This window comes from Hypanus sabinus, chromosome 19 (genome assembly GCF_030144855.1).
Source record: "Hypanus sabinus isolate sHypSab1 chromosome 19, sHypSab1.hap1, whole genome shotgun sequence".
Lineage (NCBI taxonomy): Eukaryota > Metazoa > Chordata > Chondrichthyes > Myliobatiformes > Dasyatidae > Hypanus > Hypanus sabinus.
Genome location: NC_082724.1, coordinates 61,647,615 through 61,668,272, shown reverse-complemented (window position 1 = coordinate 61,668,272; position 20,658 = coordinate 61,647,615). Strand labels below are relative to the sequence as shown.

The window sequence follows — 20,658 nt, the reverse complement described above, 5'->3', positions numbered from 1 at the left end:
AATCTGTAGAACCTGACTATTATCTTCCTATATCGTTCCTGTGTCTCGACAGATTTTGCTAAGTTAAAGAAGTTTTATAAATATTAAGTTGTTCTTCACAGATGGCACTTGTGTTGACTCCATGCATAGCTTGAAAGCTACATGAACTTTGGCAGCCTTTGCCTCTCACCCAGAGTTCGCATCCAAGAAACACACATTAGTCATTCCATCTGATGACAGAAAATGCGAATCAACAGTAAACTGTGATTGACCAAGCATAAGACAACAAATAACATGGACTCTGGCCTTAAACAAACAGGTGTCATTCAAAGCAACTTTCTCTCAGTAGCTGTATAGTACACCATTTTCCTTCATTCACTGTCTTGTGGAATAGTAGCAAAAAAACCCAGCAAAGTCAACAATAATGCTCCATTTTCTCCCTCACTAGTTTATCCTGTATAAAATCTAACTGAGGATCTGTCCTCCCATCCCTTTTTTCATGCAACTTCCAATACACATTCTTTAGGACAGCCTGCTGGAAAATGATTGGTGGCTTCCAGAGATTGGGGGGGGGGGGGCAATGAGAATTATTAATATCCTCTGTAAGACTTTAATGGAGACATCCCTTCTCTCCTGGATGCTTTCAGATACCTAGCTAAGGTTCATAGATCCTAACTTTTTATGAGCTGCTGTTGTCCTATGACAGTAAGTAGTGTGGCTTTGTCAGGTTCTCTGTGGTATCAAATGGTATCAACACGTCCAACCTGCACAGATAATAACCTCTGACTGGATTTTCAATTCCATAGGCAGGATAGCACCAAAAAGAATACCCAAGTCTTTACATTATGTGTTATAGAGACATGATTGTGAAACCGTCTAATGCAAATTATCACTTTGCCATAAGATATGGGCTAAAATCCACAATATAAAGAGAAAAGTTAACACGGCATGGTTGTCTAACTGCTCTTTACCAGAATCAAACATCCATTGATCAGTTGAAGAGAACAGTATAGCACAGTACGGGCTCATTAGCCCACAGTGTTGAATAATGTAAGCCTACCCTCCACACATAAGCCTCCATTTTTCTTTCATCCATGTACCTATCTGAAAATCTCTTCAATGTCCCTCTACCACCACCCCTGGCAACACATTCCATGCACCTACCCCTTACTGCGTAAAAAGAAACTACCTCTGATATCCAAGTCATCTATAAAAAATCACTAAGAGCAGGGATCCCATTAAAACTGCTTTCCCTTTGTGGTACGCTGCTGATCTCCAACCTGCAGGCAGAATATGCTCCATCTGCTACTGCCTGCTGCCTTTTGTGGGCAAGCCAGTTACCCATATCTTACTTACCAACTACAACTTTGTCGCTTAAAATGAAGATCAGTACATACAGAGACTTCATTTTGTTCAGCTTAGCAATCATTGATGCGGCTGCCCCACTGGACACTGATACTCTGCTGTTTACACTGGACTTAGAAATGAGATATTAACGAATGCCTCTTTTCACAATTCCCTTGCGACATTTCTCTAATATTTATCTGTGGTTTATTTATTAACTGAGACATGCTGCCAGGGTTGGGTAGAGGTAGATGCACTAGGGTCATTTAAAAACTCTTAGATACAACAAGGACAATTGTTATGGATTCAGCAACAATAAATATATAAGTGAGGCAGGGTTTTTTTTATAACAAATAAAACATTTATTGAACACTGAAAAACAAACCCCCAAAAGTAAACAAACCACTAACGTAACCGGAAATCAGCTGCTGTGCGGCAGCTTAAACAGTTCTTAAAGGAATAAAGCGAAACAGTTCTTAAATCGATGTTGCAAAAACAGTTCTTCAAAGTAGTACTGCAAAAGTTCAAAATGCTTACAGTCCATTAAAGGAGAGACTTTTTAGATGATTTAAATTCTCTTTCACCTCGTGTTGTTGCGGTTCCCAGTCGAACTATACTTTTCCCAGAGAATTTACGAAGATGAAAATGAAATAGCTTAAAGGCTTTTTTTCTTTTCTTTACAAAACTGTACCCAACCCTTTCTGCTATTATTCATAGGGGTTACCACAGGGACAGCTAACGAATTCCTTCCGAATGAGGATCAAACAAGGTCGAACCTGTTTCACAGTCGAAATCGACTTTCCTCGATCTTTTAGCTCCCGATCTCTGATCTTCACTCTCCACTGATTTTTAACTGGCAGTATTATAAAGAAACTGCTGGCAATGACCTTTTAAACTTTAGGCATTAAATAAAACTCCACCTTTCAACCAAACTGTGTCATAATATTGGACCACGCAGTGGCATGGAGTCAAAATGGCAAATCCAGCCACAAACTGCCCCTCCTCACAGGGAGGGGTCCCCCTTTTATACCCTGTAAAAAAAACCTGTCACATGACATCTACTGGTGGGAAAGTGACATCACTCCACCATCACAAGACCACTACCTTAAGTCCAGTATAGCTTCAACACCACCGTCACATGACAAGTACAAGATACCCACGGGTACGTAATACCTGCCTCCAAAAAAAACTTGGTCTGTCAAGAACAAAATTTTAACAATTATTTACAAGAAAAAAAACAAATGTATAAATTTTATAACATACACAGTATACATAGTATCATCATATAACATCTTACAACTTACAATACAGTAGGAGTGTTACAATTGTAAAAAAAAACTCCATTAAAAAAATTACATTGTACATTCAACATCGAGATAGACAATCAGCAACTGCATTATCTTTACCTTTAATATGAGTCATCACAATATTGTACTCTTGTAACATCAAACTCCAATTTAATAACCTTCTGTTTTTGTTTTTCATCTTACTCAGAAACACTAATGGATTATGATCAGTGTAAACGATAAGTGGTTTTTGAGTTGTATCAACATATACGTCAAAATGTTCTAAAGCTAAAACAAGAGATAACAATTCCTTCTCTATTGTCGAATAGTTTCTTTGATGCTTATTAAATTTCTTAGAAAAGTAAGCTACTGGATGATCAACCTCATCACCCACATTCCTTTGCATTAATACTGCTCCTGCAGCCTCATCACTAGCATCCACAGCCAATGAAAAAGGTTTTTCAAAGTCAGGTGCCTTAAGCACAGGTTGTTGACATATCATAGTTTTCAGTTTTTCAAATGCTTCTTGACAAGGCACTGTCCACACAAACTTCACATTCTTCTGCAAAAGGTTAGTTAATGGAAGGGCAACATTAGCAAAATTCTTACAAAATTTTCGATAATTTCCTACCATTCACAAGAATCTCCTGAAAGTTTTTCTCCCCGTTGGGTTGGGAATCTCTAAAATTGCCCGAACTTTTGCCTGAACAGGAGCTACCTTACCTTGACCCACAACATAACCAAGGTAAGTCACAGTGGCATGTCCGAATTCACTCTTAGCTAAATAAATAGTTAAGTTAGCTTTTGAAAGCCTTTCAAACAATTTCTCCACCTCAATAATGTGTGCTTCCCAAGTATCATTTCCTATCACCAAATCATCAATATAAGCATCTGTATCTTTCAATCCCTGAATCACAGAGTTAATCACCCTCTGGAAAGTACCTGGGGCATTCTTCATCCCAAATGGAAGAACAGTATATTCATATAGCCCAGATGGAGTTACAAATGCAGAAATCTCTCTACCTCTGTCCGTTAGTGGAACACATCAATACCCTTTCAATAAATCAATCTTTGTAAGGAACTTTGCTTTTCCAACTTTATCTACACAATCATCTACTCTAGGAATTGGATATGCATCTGTTTTCATTACAGCATTCACCTTCCTATAGTCCATACAAAACTTAATACTACCATCTGGTTTTGGCACCATAACACAGGGTGAACTCCAATTCGAGTTAGAAGGTCTAATAATATTATTCTCTAACATATATTTAATTTCTTTCTCAGCAAGTTCACACTTTTCTATGTTCATCCTATATGGGTGTTGTTTAATGGGTTTGGCATCTCCAACGTCTACATCATGTGAAGCTATAGTAGTCCTTCTCGGAACTTCTGGAAACAAATCCTTATATTTAAAAATTAATTTCTTCATCTGCTGTTTCTGCTCTGGCTGTAAATGTGCTAGTTTCTCATCAATATTTTCCAGAATGGTTGAATTTGGTAACCTGACAGAAACAATGTTGGATTTAGAATGAAATTCAGATGAATCATTTATCATGTTCCTAGTTAAATCAAATTCATTATCATTAACCACAACAGTCACAGTATCAGATTGTTTCTCATAATATGGTTTTATCATATTTATATGGCAAAGTTGGGTTGACCTTCTACGATCTGGAGTTTTTATCACGTAATCCACATCATTGATTTTAGACACAATTTCATAAGGACCATGAAATCTAGCTTGTAAAGGATTCATTTGCACTGGGGAAAAAAACCAGCACCTTATCTCCAGGCTTAAGGATCCCCATCCTAGCTTCTTTATCGTACCAAGTTTTCATTTTCTCCTGAGCCAATTTTAAATTTTCCTTGGCTAAGCTACAAGCTTTATGTAACCTGTCCTTAAATTTCAAAACACAGTCCAACAAATTAGTGTGTACTTCCTTACTAATCCACTGTTCTTTTAATAAAGCTAAAGGTCCTCTAACTCTATGCCCAAATACGTTCAAATGGACTGAAACCTATAGATTCTTGTACCGATTCCCTTACTGCAAATAAAAGTAAGTTTATACCCTCATCCCAATCACTTTCATTTTCCACACAATATGTTCTAATCATATTCTTGAGGGTAGAATGAAACCTCTCCAAGGCACCTTGCGATTCCAGATGGTATGCAGACAAAGTGATTTGCTTAGCTCCCAGTTTATAAACTATCTGTTGAAACAATCCAAACATAAAATTACTGCCTTGATCAGTTTGTATTTCCTTAGGTAGTCCAAAATAATTAAAGAATTTTATAAGAGCCTTTGTCACAGTTTTAGCTGTTATATTCCTAAGTGGCACTGCCTCTAAAAACCTAGATGAAGTACACATGATAGTCAACAAATACTGATAACCAGTTTTTGTCTTTGGTAATGGACCGACATAATCTATAATAACTTTAGAAAACGGTTCACCAAATGCTGGAATAGGTTGTAATGGAGCCACTGGTGTAACTTGATTTGGTTTACCCACAATTTGACAAGTATGGTACGTTTTACAAAACATTGCCACATCTTTTCTTAGACCAGGCCAGTAAAAATGTTTTAAAATCTTGTCCACAGTTTTCCTTACCCCTTGATATCCACCTAAGGGCACACTATGAGCTAAAGTCAAAATCTCATTTCGATAAATTTTAGGGATAATTACCTGGTAAACAACATTCCATTCCTCACTTGCAGGAATTGTAGGTGATCTCCACTTCCTCATCAACACTCCTTTTTCCAAGTAATATCCTACTGGCACCTTCTCAATTTCACTATCTGGTAGAGCTTGTTCTCTTAATTTTACAATCTCAGAGTCTCTATTCTGCTCTGCTATCATCTCCTTCCGAGACAGTGATAAATCTTCATAGTCAGACTTACTCCCAGAATCTTGTTCAAACAATGAAGGTAAGAAAGTCTCTGACACATCCTCAAAACTCGAATCCTGAGTTGAACAGTCATGAGTAACAACCTCATTCTGCGCATCAATCTTTTTAGCCATAGCTCTAGTCACAACACAGGAAGAATCTGTGTTAGAATTCATCTCTAGTTCCTCTGACTCCATTGTCAAATGCACTTCAGGAAAAACTTGTCCACCTGCCAAGTCATTACCTAACAATAAAGAAATAGCCTTCACAGATAAGCTATGCTGTAATCCTACTTTAACAAATCCTGTAACTAACCCTGACTTTAAACTTTAAACTTACTTTATGCAAATGTACAGGCATAAAGGCACTCCCAACACCTCGTATATAATTTACCTCACCAGTATCAGACTCTTCATTAAACTTCAATACACTGTCTAACATCAGTGATTGAGAAGCTCCAGTATCCCTAAGGATTTTTATTTGCACCGGAGTAGATCCTTCTTTCAAGGATACAAACCCTTCAGTTATAAAATGATCATATCCCTTTTTAACTTGATCAGACTCTAATAAAACCTCATTTGTGTTTATTGAACCCTGTAATTGTACAGGTGCTTCAGTATGTTGCACACAAGCATCTGGGACTGCTTCCTTCTCTTTCTTTTTCAATCGGAAACAGTTAGCTATTACATGGCCAGGTTTCTTACAATAGTTACAAATAGGACCAAACTGTCTTTCCTTCATAGGTTTTCCTTCCTCCTTACCTTTCTCATTAACTTCTGATTTAATTTCTGATTTATCTTGAGTCTCTGTGTTATTTTCCTTCTTAAAAATTCTGCCCTGAGGAAATTTATCCTTATGGATTAAAACATGCTCATCAGCTAATCTAGCAGAGTCCTGCAATGTAACAGTATCCCTCTCATTTAAGTAGGTCCTTACTTCAACAGGGATGTTTCTTTTAAATTCCTCCATTAAAATCAGCTCTTTCTTTTTTTATTAGTTTTTTAATACATTTTCTACATTGCTACAGATAAAAAAAAACTCAGATCAAAATGAAGAACATTAATACAGTGCAAAAATAAACATACAATAATAATATAATACAAAAAAGGATAATTGAGAAAGCACCCAAATTGAAGACATGTAAAATTAGTATCCTCCCCAAGCCCCGCAACAAAAAAAGAACTCCAGACCAACCACAACACAATATAGAGAATATAAATCAGGACATTCAAACCCCAAAACTGTAAATACACTTAGCAACAGAAGATATTAATGCCTACTACTAAAAAAAAAAGGAGCTGAAAGCAAGGGACCGAAAAAAAAACCTTAGTTAGGAGGAAGGTTATGAAAGTACTCAATAAAAGTCCCCAGACCTTATGGAACTTTATATCCAAATTAAGAACTGATTAATGAATTTTTTCAAGGTCTAAGCAGGACATAATATCATTAAGCCATTGAGCATGCGTGGGTGGGGCAACATCTCTCCATCTAAAGAGGATTAAACGTCTAGCCAGGAGAGAAGCAAAAGATAATATTCGACACTTAGTCGAACTCAGACGTAAATCTGTCTCACCCAAAAAACCGAACAAAGCAATTAAAGGGTTAGGTTCTAGGTGGTGATTCAGAATATACGATAATGTTATGAAGACATCTTTCCAAAATTTCTCCAAGCTAGGACAAAACCAGTACATATGAATGAGAGAGGCCTCGTCCTTTTTGCATTTATCACAAAGAGGACTAATATTAGGGTAAAATCGAGATAGTTTAGATTTGGACACATGGGCTCTATGAACAATCTTAAACTGTAAGAGGCAATGGCGAGCACACAGAGGTTGAATTAACCCATTTGAGAATCGAGTCCCAAGTCTCATTAGATAAGGAGATATTTAAATCATGCTCCCAAGCCATTCTAATTTTATCCACAGGGGCACGCCATAAGGATGCTAACTTATCACGAATAAATGATATTAAACCTTTACCTAGTGGATTAATAGAAAGAAATAAATCCATAAAATTTTTCTCAGGCATTTCAGGGAAGTTAGGAATTAAAGGATTAATAAAGTGTCTAATTTGGAGATATCTAAAAAAATGAGCATTGGGCAGATTGAACTTAGCAGAGAGCTGTTGAAAAGATGCGAAGCGATTATCAATAAAAAGATCTTCAAAATGTCTAATGCCCTTCCTATACCAATCATGGAATGCTGAATCATACGTAGTAGGTAAAAAAAGGTGATTATGTAGGATAGGGCTAGAAAAGGAAAAACCATGGAAACCATAAAATTTCCTAAACTGAGTCTATATACACAAAGTGTGTCTAACAAGAGGATTAACAATTATTCTGGACAAACTACTAGGGAGTACAGAGCCAAGAAGTGCAGAAATAGATAAATCTTTAGTGGAACTCAACTCCATTGCCACCCAATTAGGGCACTCGGGTTGGCCATGGAAAAAAGACCAAAAGGTAGCACAACGTATATTGGCTGACCAATAATATAAACGAAAGTTAGGTAAAGCCATGCCACCCTCTTTTTTAGATTTTTGGAGATAAACTTTATTAATTCTAGAGCGCTTATTCTTCCACAGATATGACAAAATAATAGAGTCTAAGGAATCAAAAAAAAGATTTAGGAATAAAAATTGGGATTGATTGAAATAAATATAAAAGTTTAGGGAGAATATACATTTTAACAACATTAATACGACCTACCAAAGACATAGATAGAGGTGATCATTGTAACAGACTCTGTTTTATAGTATATGAAAGATTGGCAAAATTTTCAGAAAAAAGATCTTTAAACTTCCTTGTGACTGTAATCACAAGATAAGTAAATTGATTATGAACTACTTTAAAAGGGAGATCACGGAATGTTAATTCTTGTGCTTCTTTATTAATTGGGAAAAGTTCACTCTTATGTAAATTAAGTTTATAGCCAGAGACCTGGCTAAACTGATCAAGAAGTGAAAACATTGGAGGTAAGGATGTAGATGGATTTGAAAGAAAAAAGTAATAAGTCATCAGCATAAAAAGAAACTTTATGCTCAACACCCCTTCTCCAAATCCCGGCCAATTCAGGACAATTTCGAAATGCTATCGCCAAAGGTTCTATAGCCAAATCAAAGAGAAAGGGACTTAAAGGGCATCCCTGATGGGTGCCACATTTGAGGTTAAATAACTGGGATTTCTGAAAATTTGTCAAAACAGAGGCAGTAGGACACAGATACAGCAATTTGATCCAAGAGATAAAACTTTGACCAAAGTCAAATTTTTCTAAAACTGCAAAAAGGTAGTTCCACTCTATACGATCAAATGCTTTCTCCGCATCGAGGGAAATAACACATTCAGGAATCCCATTTGGAGGTGAATATAAAATGTTAAATAAATGCCAAATGTTAAAAAAAGGAAGATGATTTTTAATAAAACCAGTTTGATCATCAGAAATAATAGAGGGAATAACAGTTTCTAATCTATAAGCCAAAACTTTGGCCAAGATTTTAACATCAACATTAAGCAAAGAAATCGGCCTATACGAGGAACACTCTGTTGGGTCTTTACCTTTTTTTAATAAAAGAATAATAGATGCCTCATTAAAAGAGGGTGGCAATTTACCGTAATTAAATGAGTCAGATAATACTGAGAATAACTGAGGAGAAAGAAGTGAAGCGAATGATTTATAAAATTCTACGGGGAACCCATCAGGTCCAGGAGATTTCCCTGAAGACAATGCAGAAATTGCAAAAGATATTTCTTCTGATGATATAGGCGCATTAAGTTTAGCTTTAAAATCAGATGAAAGCGAAGGAATATTCAGATTATTTAAAAAATGATCAACAGAGATATTCTCATTCAGAGATTCAGAGGAATAAAGTCGAGAATAAAAATTTTTAATTGCATCATTGATTTCTAAGTGATCCGATGTAAAGTGTCCATTCTCCTTCCGGATCTTTGTAATATGTTGTTTGGCTTTGGAACGCCTCAGCTGATTGGCTAGAAATTTACCAGATTTATCACCATGAATATAAAAGTGACTCTTACTTTCAAGAAGTTGGCGTTCGACAGGTTGAGTAGACAGAAGATTAAATTTAGTTTGAAGTTCTACACGCTTCTTGTATAATTCAGGATTCTTAGTTTGAGCATACAGTTGATCCAATTCTTTAATCTGATTAATGAGGTCTAATCGATCTGCACAGGACTTTCTATTAAGATTTGCTGTATAGGAGATTATTTGACCCCTCAAATATGCTTTCATGGCATCCCAGACAATCTGGGATGACATTTCAGATGATGTATTGGTGTTAAAATAAAAGGCTATCTGATCCTTAATAAATTTTAGAAAATCATCATCTGATAATAAAGTCGAGTCAAAACGCCAGTGATTATTCCTCTGAGGGGGACCAGGAAAACTTAAAGACAAAGTAATTGGGGCATGGTCAGAAATCAGTATACTCTGATAATCACAAGAATAGACAAATGGAATAAGTTGATTATCGAGTAAAAAGTAGTCAATTCTAGTAAAGGTATGGTGAACATGTAAAAAAAAGAATAATCTCTCTCAGTAGGATGAGGGAAACACCATATATCAGAGATACCATAATTAGAGAGAAAAGAGTGAATAGCTAAGGCAGATTTAGTAGGTAGTCTAGTAACAGAGGACGATCAATCCAAATTAGGATCTAACCAACAATTGAAATCGCCACCCAGTATAAGAGAGTATGAGTTTAAATCTGGTAGTGAGGAGAAAAAACGTTCAAAAAAATTAACATCATCAAAATTGGGAGCATACAGGTTTGCTAGTACAACTTTAGTATTATATAATTTACCAGAAACAATAATAAAATGGCCATTTGTATCAGGTATCTTATTATGTTCAAAAGGAATATTTGAATTAATAAGGATGGAGACCCCTCCCCCACCCAGCTTTGGCGGCAAAGGATGAATGAAAATGCTGACCCACCCACTTTGACAAAAGCCGAGAATTATCAAAACTACGAATATGAGTTTCTTGAAGGAAAGCAATGTCAGCTTTGAGTTGTTTAATATGCGAGAAGACCTTCCTTCTTTTAACAGGATGATTCAATCCCTTTACATTCCAGCTCACAAATTTAAGTGTATTAACCATTGTCAATTGTTAGTGCATAGAAGGTAGCAGGCATATAAAAAATCAAGCAGTACAATAACAGTCTGGGAGCAAAAATGTAAACATAGATCCGTAGAATCAAAACAGAGACATGTCCTGAACAACAAAGGAAAACAAAAGAAACAGTGAGTAGTGTTGGAACTGGAGAACCCACCCCACCCTCGCAACCCAAAACTAGATGGCTACCTAAAAAAGCAGCTAGCTCTACCAAAAAAATTAACCCAAATATGACTTCCAGTTCTGTGTCGTTAACAAAAGATCTGTATAAATAACATAGCAAATAATAACTAATTTATGCACTAGAAAACAGAATTACAGATAGGAACAACTTCAACAGAAGTATAAAGCTTAATACAAAGAAAATCAGAAGAAAACTAAAACTAACCTACCCGCGAAAAATTATAAAAGATTATAAGAAAAAAAAAGGAGGGAGAAAAGGGGGAAATTATAAATTCAAAGAGAGTACTTATCAACCATTTACAGAAAAAAAAAGCAAAACTTAAACTATGAATCAACCAGCAGGGAGGCCTTCAATAAAAACTCCAAACCTCCAAAAACAAGTTAAAGTCAATTGTAGTTCTCTATAGATAAAGTTATACAAAAATAAAATAGATTACACAAGTAAAATCTAAAAGTCCACAGGGAGGCATTAAACTTAGAGTATCTATTTAGAAAAAACGCACCAAGTCCAGGGAGAGATTGACTACAGCCCTTAGAGTTTCAATAGATAATGTCTGAATTATTCAAGTAAAGTCTGAGTTCGGAAAAAGTAGTTTTACTTCGAGAAGTACTTATCAACCATTTTAGAAGGTCAGGCCGGTTCCGAAGAAGACGAGGTGGCCAGAAGACTTCCAACAAACGCCTCAGCCTCCTTCACTGATTTAAACCACTGATAATCTCCAGTAGTAAGCATAATTCGAAGATCGGCTGGATTTCGGAGAGAGGGTCTGAATCCACGATCAAAAAGCACTTTCATTACATCTTTTAACTCAGCATGCATCTTCAGAACCTGGGGGGCATAATCCTCCACTAAACGAATGACGGAATTTTGAAAAGCAGAAGTACCTCTGCGGCGTGCCTCCATAATCAAACGGTTTTTCACGTGGTATTGATGAAAGCATAAAATAACCGGCCGTGGATGGGAACCCAGAGTTGCACGAGGAACATACATCCTGTGAGCCCTTTCAAGCTCAGGTGGAGTTGGAAGAAATTCTTTCCCGAAAATCTCACAGAGAAAATCATTAAAAAATTCAATGGGAGAGCCCTTTTTGGTGGCCTCTGGCAAGCCAAGAATTCATAGATTGCAACATCTGCTCCAATTTTCAAGATCCACCATTTTGGAAAAAAGTTTACTGTTCTCCTCTAGGTTGGAGCAGAGAGTTTCAAGATATTGAACGCGCTAAATCTTCAGAAGTTAAGTCCATGCGAGATAAATGTTCAGCATGTTCATCCACTCTAGCATTGATCTGATCCAATTTGAAATCCAACTGGTTGAAAGAAGTTCTAAATTCATTTCTAAAATCCATTAAAGTATCTTGTCAATGTTGTTCCAAAACAGCGAGAATGTCAGCCAGCAAAGCCGTAGGTTTCCTTCTTCCCGGTTTTAGCACTTCTGGTAGTCATTATAAGATAGATGTGTTCGCAGGCAGGTAAAAGAGAGCTAATAAAATACCTAACTAAGGTTTAAGCAGGGAGACATATAGTGCAAAGATAGGAAGAATGACGGAGCAAAAGTTCGGAGCGAATAAACAATCGCCATCTTACCGGAAGTCCTCAGCTCTTTCAATGTATTATAGTCCCCATTTACATTTTTAGAAGAAACCCATTTCTCAAAACACACAGCTTTATCATAGGCAAATTCCACATAAGTTTTTTCCACAGACTTCTTCAAACTTCTGAATCTTTTTCTATACGCTTCTGGGACCAATTCGTATGCTTTCAAAATCTGCTGTTTCACAGTATCATAATCAAGTGCTTGCGCAGCAGTTAAAGCTGTATAAACTTGTTGCGCTTTGCCTTTAATTACACTCTGTAACAACACTGACTATTTATCTTTCGGCCACTCTGAAATCTGAGCAATCATTTCAAAATGTTGGAAATATCTTTCCACTTCTGTTTCACTAAATGGAGGGACCATTTTAATTTCTTGACTAGCAACAAACGGTTTTCTAAAACCAGAAGACTGATTCTCAGACCTTAATTCTGCCATTGCATATTCAAATTCCCTCTGTTTACTTTCAGCTTCTAACCTACAACGCTCGAACTTCATTTGTTCGTTTTGCAACTGCATCTCCAGATTACTTATTGGAAACGACTCTAAAATCGATTTATCAAAATCACCCAAATCTACATAGTGTGACACGATTTTTCTCTGTATTAGACCTTTGATGTAGACCTCAAAATACCTTTAAGTTCTAATCTACTAGCTATCTCAGACACCTCAGTTTTTTTTCGCCTTCGCTAACAACTCCGCATCTGGCGAAGCCAGAAACTCATCAATATTCATTGTTGTTGAATACCACTCAAAAACCAATCAAACAAAAGAATTAAGTATTCCTCTTGAACAAGCATTTAAACTCAAAAATGGTTGATCCCGGACGAGCCCCCAGATTTATGTTACAGATTCAGCAACAATAAAAATGTAAGTGAGGCAGGGTTTTTTTTTAATAACAAATAAAACACTTATTAAACACTGAAAAACAAACCCCCCAAAGGTAAACAAACCACTAACGTAACCGGAAATCAGCTGCTGTGCGGCAGCTTAAACAGTTCTTAAAGGAATAAAGCGAAAACAGTTCTTAAAGCGATGTTGCAAAAACAGTTCTTCAAAGTAGTACTGCAAAAGTTCAAAATGCTTACAGTCCATTAAAGGAGAGACTTTTTAGATGATTTAAATTCTCTTTCACGTCGTGTTGCTGCGGTTCCCAGTTGAACTATACTTTTCCCAGGGAATTTACGAAGATGAAAATGAAACGGCTTAAAGGCACTGACCTTTCCTTTACAAAACTGTACCCAACCCTTTCTGCTATTATTTGTAGGGGTTACCACAGGGACAGCCAATGAATTCCTTCCGAATGAGGATCAAACAAGGTCGAACCTGTTTCACAGTCGAAATCGACTTTCCTCGATCTTTTAGCTCCTGATCTCCGCTGGCAATGACCTTTTAAACTTTAGGCATTAAATAAAACTCCACCTTCCAACCAAACTGCATCATATTATTGGACCATGCAGTGGCATGGAGTCAAAATGGCAAATCCAGCCACAAACTGCCCCTCCTCACAGGGAGGGGTTCTCCTTTTATACCCTGTAAAAAAAACCTGTCACATGACCTCTACTGGCGGGAAAATGACATCACTCCACCATCACAAGACCACTACCTTAAGTCCAGTATAGCTTCAACACCACTGTCACATGACAAGTACAAGATACCCACGGGTACGTAACACAATAAAAACATGGATGGGAAGGGTTAGATTGATCTCAGAGTAGATTTGAAGGTCAGCACAACATTGTGGGCCAAAGAGCCTGTACTGTGCTGCAGTGTTCTATGTCATTGTACAGGTACTATTACATAAGATCCATCATATTTTGAGATACTAAACAATCTTGATCATTTTTTGCACCTGTCCCATTTTCCAGCATCATGGCCTCTTTAGACATGTTCAGCAGGATAGGTTACACGTAAAAGAAAAAATACGGCAGATAAATATGGCCAGCTCTTTTACAACCAGAAGGAAATAATAAATAATCTAATGCTGGTTAATTTGTTATCAAGTCCTGCAGGCTGCAATAACATGATGCTATTTCTCAAGCATGCAATGTTGTAATAGTACAGGAGGTCACAGACAGACAGACCAGAGTGAGAGTGGAATAGTGAATTAAACTGGCAGGAAATCAGAAGCTCAGGGTCATCTGCCTGGACAGGCACTGATACTGCACAAAGCAACCATGCAGTCTACATTAAGTTCCTCCAATACAGACAAAGACCACATTGTGAACACCAAATGCATCACACTAGATTGGAAGAAGTGCAAGCGAATCACTGCTTCACTTGGAAAACCCGTATGGGTCCCTGACTGATGAGAAGAGGTGAAAGGAAAGGTATCACTCCTCCTGTGGTTATAATGATGTACAATGGGGAATGGCAGGCAGGGGACAGAGTGTGAATTAGGGAATCACCAAAGGACCAATCCTTCTGAAATGCTGAAAGAGGAGGACAAGAGACTATGTGTCTGAAGGTGGAATCCTGGAGCTGGTGGAAATTGCATAGGACATTCTATTGAATGTGGCAGATGGTTGAATGGAAAGTAAGGACCATGAGAACTCTATTCTTGTCCTTTATATGATGAATTCAATAAAGGTTTAAATACATTAGCAAATCAGTTTATTATTATCACGTTCTTAGGTACAGTGAAAAATCTGTCTTGCAATATCATCCATTCAGATAAATTCTTTACAATAGTGTATTGGGGTAAGCAATAAAAGGGTGCAGAATAAAGTATTATATTTCAGAGAAAATGCACTGTAAGGTGAAAGTTTATAACAAGTTAGATTGTGAAGTCAAGAGTCTATCTTGTCACACAAGGGAAACATTCAAGTCTATAACAGCAGCACAGTACCTGGCTTGTATGTGCTTTTAGGCTTTTGTATCTTCAGCCTAACGGGAGATGAGAGAAGATGTCCAGCAGGAGCTTTGATGATTCTAGCTGCTTTACTGAGTCAGGGCGATGTGTAGTCAGAATCCATGGGGGGGGGGGGGTGTTGGAAGAAGCTGGTTTCCATGATGCACTGTGGCCACAACTCTGCAGTTTCTTGCAATCACACACAGAGCAGCTGCCATACCAAGCTGTGATGCATCCAGATAAGATGCATTCAATGGTGCAACAATGAAAATTGGTAAGAGTCAAAGGGAACATTTCTACTGGTCAGTCATTGCATTGCTACAAAATAAGGGGCTGATGATTTGTAACTGAGGTGCAGAGAAATTTCTTCTCACAAAAGGTGTTGAATTCTTTGTCTCCAAGAATAGTAAAGGCCAAATTATTAGATATATTAAAATAGACATGGACATATAGTTGAGGGTTTGAGGTATTAAGCATTAAAGGGAACTGGCTCAGAAGAAGTATTGAGTGCTGCAGAGATAAGCCATGATCATATTGAATGGTGGATCAGAGTTGAGGGGCTTACTGGCCTAATACTGCTGTACTTTCTTATATTCTCATGTGCTTTAGCTGGAAACAAAGTCAATTAATTGATTTCTGTATTCTGCTATAGACTTCTGTTCTTTGTAGTTCCAGAAATGTAAATGTTTTTCCAAACTGGCTTTCTTAGAACCTTCATTTGTTGGATGAAGAGGAACAGCAGAAATCAGAAGAACACCAGGCATCACAGGAAGTGCACCACATCTAATAACCAATGCTGAAATATACAAAAGTTACTAACCAACTTCCTGATGCAAAGACATACAGCTGGTATGTCTCACTCGCTTCCCTCCTCTGAGAATATAAAGATCAATTCAGGTCTATCTCAATTCACGTTATCTCACTTCACTCTTTCCTGGAGCTCCCATAAGTGGTCTTATTTTTAAGATATCTGACCATACCAAACCATCTCTCTAAGGCAGGTAGCCTTTACTCCCTGTTACCACTATGAAACACTTGACTCAAATCCAACTTCATAGTTTAGGGACAGAATCTAAGATGTCATTTGAAGTACTGATGAGGGAGTGTTACACTGGCCCTTCGGGGGGGGGGGGGAGTGTATCAAATCCTATACCACCAACTAAAGAAGAGTGTGAGATTTCTTTTTAATTGATAATTAAATCAGATGGCCTTCTTATTTTTTTGTGTGTGGATGCTATGAATAACTTCAAGGCATGTGCTGCTGTCTAGACAACAAAAATGTATAAGTGCCTTCCTTCCATGTCTTCCCTTGCAGGTGTTTGACTACATGGCTCTTTATCTGCAGGAAAGCTAGCATTACTTGATCAATTACTTAATGGCTGTCCTTAATTATTCACTAATCAATGAGACAACCAAATCTTCTCTGTAGCTCATAACCTTTAATGATAAAAGTTTAAACTTGTTCCCAAATGGCTAGAGCAGAATGTGCAAGACCAGAGTGGATGGTGAGCCTCAAGTAAAATCAGTCACAATAACCTTGTGGAGAGGCACCAAACAAAACAAGTCACCGCAACAGCAAAGAAGGAAAGCTATAGCAGTGATTCCACTACCAGATCCAGGACAGCTTCTATGTCTTTATTGTGGATGTCAGTGTCATGTTGCTCATATCTTGGACTCAACAGTCACCTTTGAATACACAACAAAAAACTATGCAAATCTAACTGCCCTAGTCAGATACAAGGGACAACCATTCAATCAGTGCAGTCATAATTAGAAAATGAAGTTACGTTGATAAACCTATAGTTGCCAATATGTATTATGTCCTTTTCTGTAGCCACCAATCACTGATTACTACCAGTGTTCCTATCCCTCTCTTAGTTGATGCTGTGGGCTGCTCAGTTTGCATATTCTCGGCTCTGAGTCAGGGAACTGGGAAATCACTTAGAGGGCCATACCTTGCAAATTAGCATCAGAGCTGGCCTCAGTTTCAGTAATCCAGGTTTGTCCTTGACCTCTTGGGCTGTCTATGTGGAGTTTGCATGTTCTCCCTATGACTTAGAGTTTCCTTCATGTGCTGTGGTTTTCTCCCACATGAAAAGACATACATACTCAGGTTGCTTTCGGTGTGTGCTGCGATGCAAGGCTGGTTTCGACGAAGCTTTCATTGTCTGCTGCGTCTGCGAGGCTGAGTTGGGCGGCGCCATGGAAGTCCATAGCAGGGGTATTCTCTTCTGCCGCCGGCATGGGATGGCGAGTCTGTTGAGACCCTGGGGACTTGTGGAAACTGTAGTGATTTCTTTTGAACTTACAGTCCTTTAACATCTTGGACTATTTTTACTGTGACCATAGTCTGTTTTTTTTTTATCAATTATGCTATTGTTTGCACTGTTGTAACTATATGTTGTAATTATGTGGTTTTGTGCAGGTCTTGTAGCTTTAGTTTTTTGGTCTTGTTTTTGTCTGGTGGATTTGGAGCTCCTTTCTGGGGAACGTGCTAGACGGTAGTGCAATATTAATACGCAGCAGCCTCTCCGGACTCTGGATTGGGGATTGCCAAACGTTATGTGGATTTCCTGGTGTAGTCTGTTTTGTCATAAGCTTTTGTGATATCATTCTGGAGGAACGTTGTCTCATTTTTTAACTGCATTGCATTTGTGGCTTCTAAATGACAATAAACTGAATCTGAATACAAGTTGGTAGGAAATTGCCTGGTGGAGATTTCCTCTGGTGTGCAGGTGATTGGTAGAATCTAGGGGAGTTGATGGGAATGTCATGGAAAGAGAAATGTTGCAGGGAAACTTAGTGGTAAAATGGAATTGTTTTGTGAGCAGCATAGACTAAGTGGGTCAAATAAACCTCCACCTGTGCCAGAAAGGAAATAAGAGTAAATATGAAATATGTAAATAAAATTTAACTTAATCTACATTAGAGGTTTAACTAAACTTTTCTAATGTGCATCCATGAACATTTTTAGCATTGGAAGGTAACGGTTTCAAACCCAACTTGAGACTTGATCAAAGAAACTAGGCTAACATTTCAGCACACACAACCAATGCTGAGACACTCGACCAATCCATAGATGCTACCTGACCTGCTGAGTTCCTCCAACATCTGTGTGTGTTACTGCAGAATCTCTTGTGTTTAACATTTCAGCACAGAAGTCAGGAAATATTGCACTAATGACCCAACTCTTGAAAGTCCCTCCACTTGGATTCCCTTCTGGCCTTATACTCGCTGTCATTTTTTGGCTGAGACCAAAGTAAGTCCTGTCTTCTCTCAGATGGACTTGAAAGATTCTAAAGAACTGTTTCAAAGAAGAATGTGAAAGTTATTCTCTGATAACCTACCATATTTAGTCTCTCAGTCAATATTAGCAACATAGCTCAACTGATATTCACAATGCTATTTGTGGGAGCTTGTAATATACAAAATGGTAATTATATTATCTGGATCGCAACAGAATTTAATGAAAAATGGTGGACTTGGTGCCAAGAAATGAGTCATTATTCTGATTTTACAAGAGTGTAGAAAGGTAAAAATGATCTAGACAAGATCCAGTTTATGATGACAAGAGACTTCAGATGCTAGATTCCAGAACAAATAAGAATTCAGCAGGTCACATCTGTGGAGACAAAAGTCACATGGTGATGAGATGGGGTGGTGACAGGTGGTGACAGATGTGTGGGATAGAGGCTGAAATGAAATAGAACCAATTGGGAAGAGGTGGGGAATGGAGAGATTTCTTGCATTCCAATACCCCACCCCATGCCCTCTATTCTCTTCCCCTCTTCTGCTCTAAGCCCTGCTATGTTTTTAATCATCCCTACACCTTAGTGATGTCTTGGCCAGATGCTGAGCTCTTCTTCTATAGCATCTGTCTCCATGGTTACTTCTTCAGCAAGGAACCTCCTCCACCACTCCCTGCTTCAGTAATTACGCATCTTCTGTAATCCCCTCAAGTTGGACTCTATACATCTTTTGATCATTTCATTTCCAATAGATGATGAGGCATTGACTTCTCCAATGCCCTCACCCACTCCAATCTCACCTCCACTGAACACATACTACTCCTCTCACTTCATCCAACCCCAATCCCACAGAAGGCTGGTTCTGTTGTAATCTAGTGCATTAATCTTTACCATGCATAACTCTCTCTAGACCACAATCCTACTGTTATGAAGGATGAACAGTTCTGATGGGCAGAAGGGTGCAGAGTTGCCCATGTCCCCCCCCCTGGGAGAATCAAAAATCATTAATGTTGCTATGCTGCTCATGAGAGAGAGAGATGGAAAAGAAAACATGCAAGAACATCTGCTACAGATAAGAGAGAGAAGAGAGACTTGTTGATTCACCGTATTATGACTTCTGAGGGTTATTTATCTTGTACCATTCTGTTCATTAACATTCCTCAGTGGACAGCCGGAGTGGGCTGGTTTGATAGACACAGCCATTCAAAATTGATTGACAACTGAGACCCCGTGAGTAGGGATAAAAGTGAGGTCTGGAGAGACATCCTTCAGACACACCAGGAGACACTAGTGGACACTGATTGAGTGTTGGAACCCACGGTAAGGTGTGGGGCATCGGAGACCGAACAAAGGATCGGTCAGTTAAACTCACAGTGTTATAGCAGGGCCGGTGGGGACTTGTGTGTGTGTCCACTCATGCCAGAGTGACGAGTCCACTACAGAAGAACGGTCTAGCTGAAGGACAGAGGGGTCATAAACTGAATGGCCACAACAACGACACTACGGATCAAGAACGCAAAGGAAGGTTTGCCTGACTGTAGCTGTTACTGCTCTCTCTCTCTCTCTCTCTCCAACGATTACAACACAACAACCAATAGCTTCCTCAGCACGTATGAACTGAACTTTATACTTTTCTATGACAATTCATTATCCCCTAGACATCGATAGAGCTTGTTTATTATTGATTATTATTATTCCCACACTTTTAGGTTTATTATTACTAACATGTATTATCTATATATTTGCATTATTAATATTGATTTGCTTATTTTACTAATAAACACTTTTAAATATAGTACCACCAGACTCCAACGAATTCTTCTTTCTCTGCTGGTCAGACACCCAGTTACGGGGTACGTAACACTCCTAATAAACATCAGCCACGATCTACAGGCTGTTACAGATCTCATTATATCAGGAGATCTCTCTTCCACAAATGTGAGTAACAACCTCACATATTCATGGGTAGCTTCCAACTCAAATACATTATTGAATATTATATATATTGAATTTTCCTATACCTTTGGTGTTCTTCTTTTACACACTTCTTTGTTCACCTTGTTTTCTTCTCTTTGTTTGTCCTCCATCACCCTGGTTCCACTTGCCCATCATCTCCTTGCTATCTGGATCCAAGAAGCATTAATCAGCCTCTGT

General features: G+C 38.0%; 1 protein-coding gene across 6 annotated transcripts in view; it reads right to left on the bottom strand.

Moving 5' to 3' along the window:
* Nucleotides 1–20,658, bottom strand: part of mst1 (macrophage stimulating 1) — a 172,146-nt gene that overhangs the window by 114,563 nt on the left and 36,925 nt on the right. The window contains exon 1 of one of the 6 annotated variants that reach the window (XM_059944521.1): nucleotides 1,336–1,444. The exons of 4 other annotated variants lie outside the window; for them this stretch is intronic. In XM_059944521.1, the coding sequence (XP_059800504.1) occupies nucleotides 1,336–1,408 (73 nt within the window). In that variant the 5' untranslated portion in view covers nucleotides 1,409–1,444. Of the gene's footprint in view, nucleotides 1–1,335; nucleotides 1,445–20,658 lie in introns of those variants that run through there. One more of the 6 variants, XM_059944523.1, reaches the window with a different exon arrangement.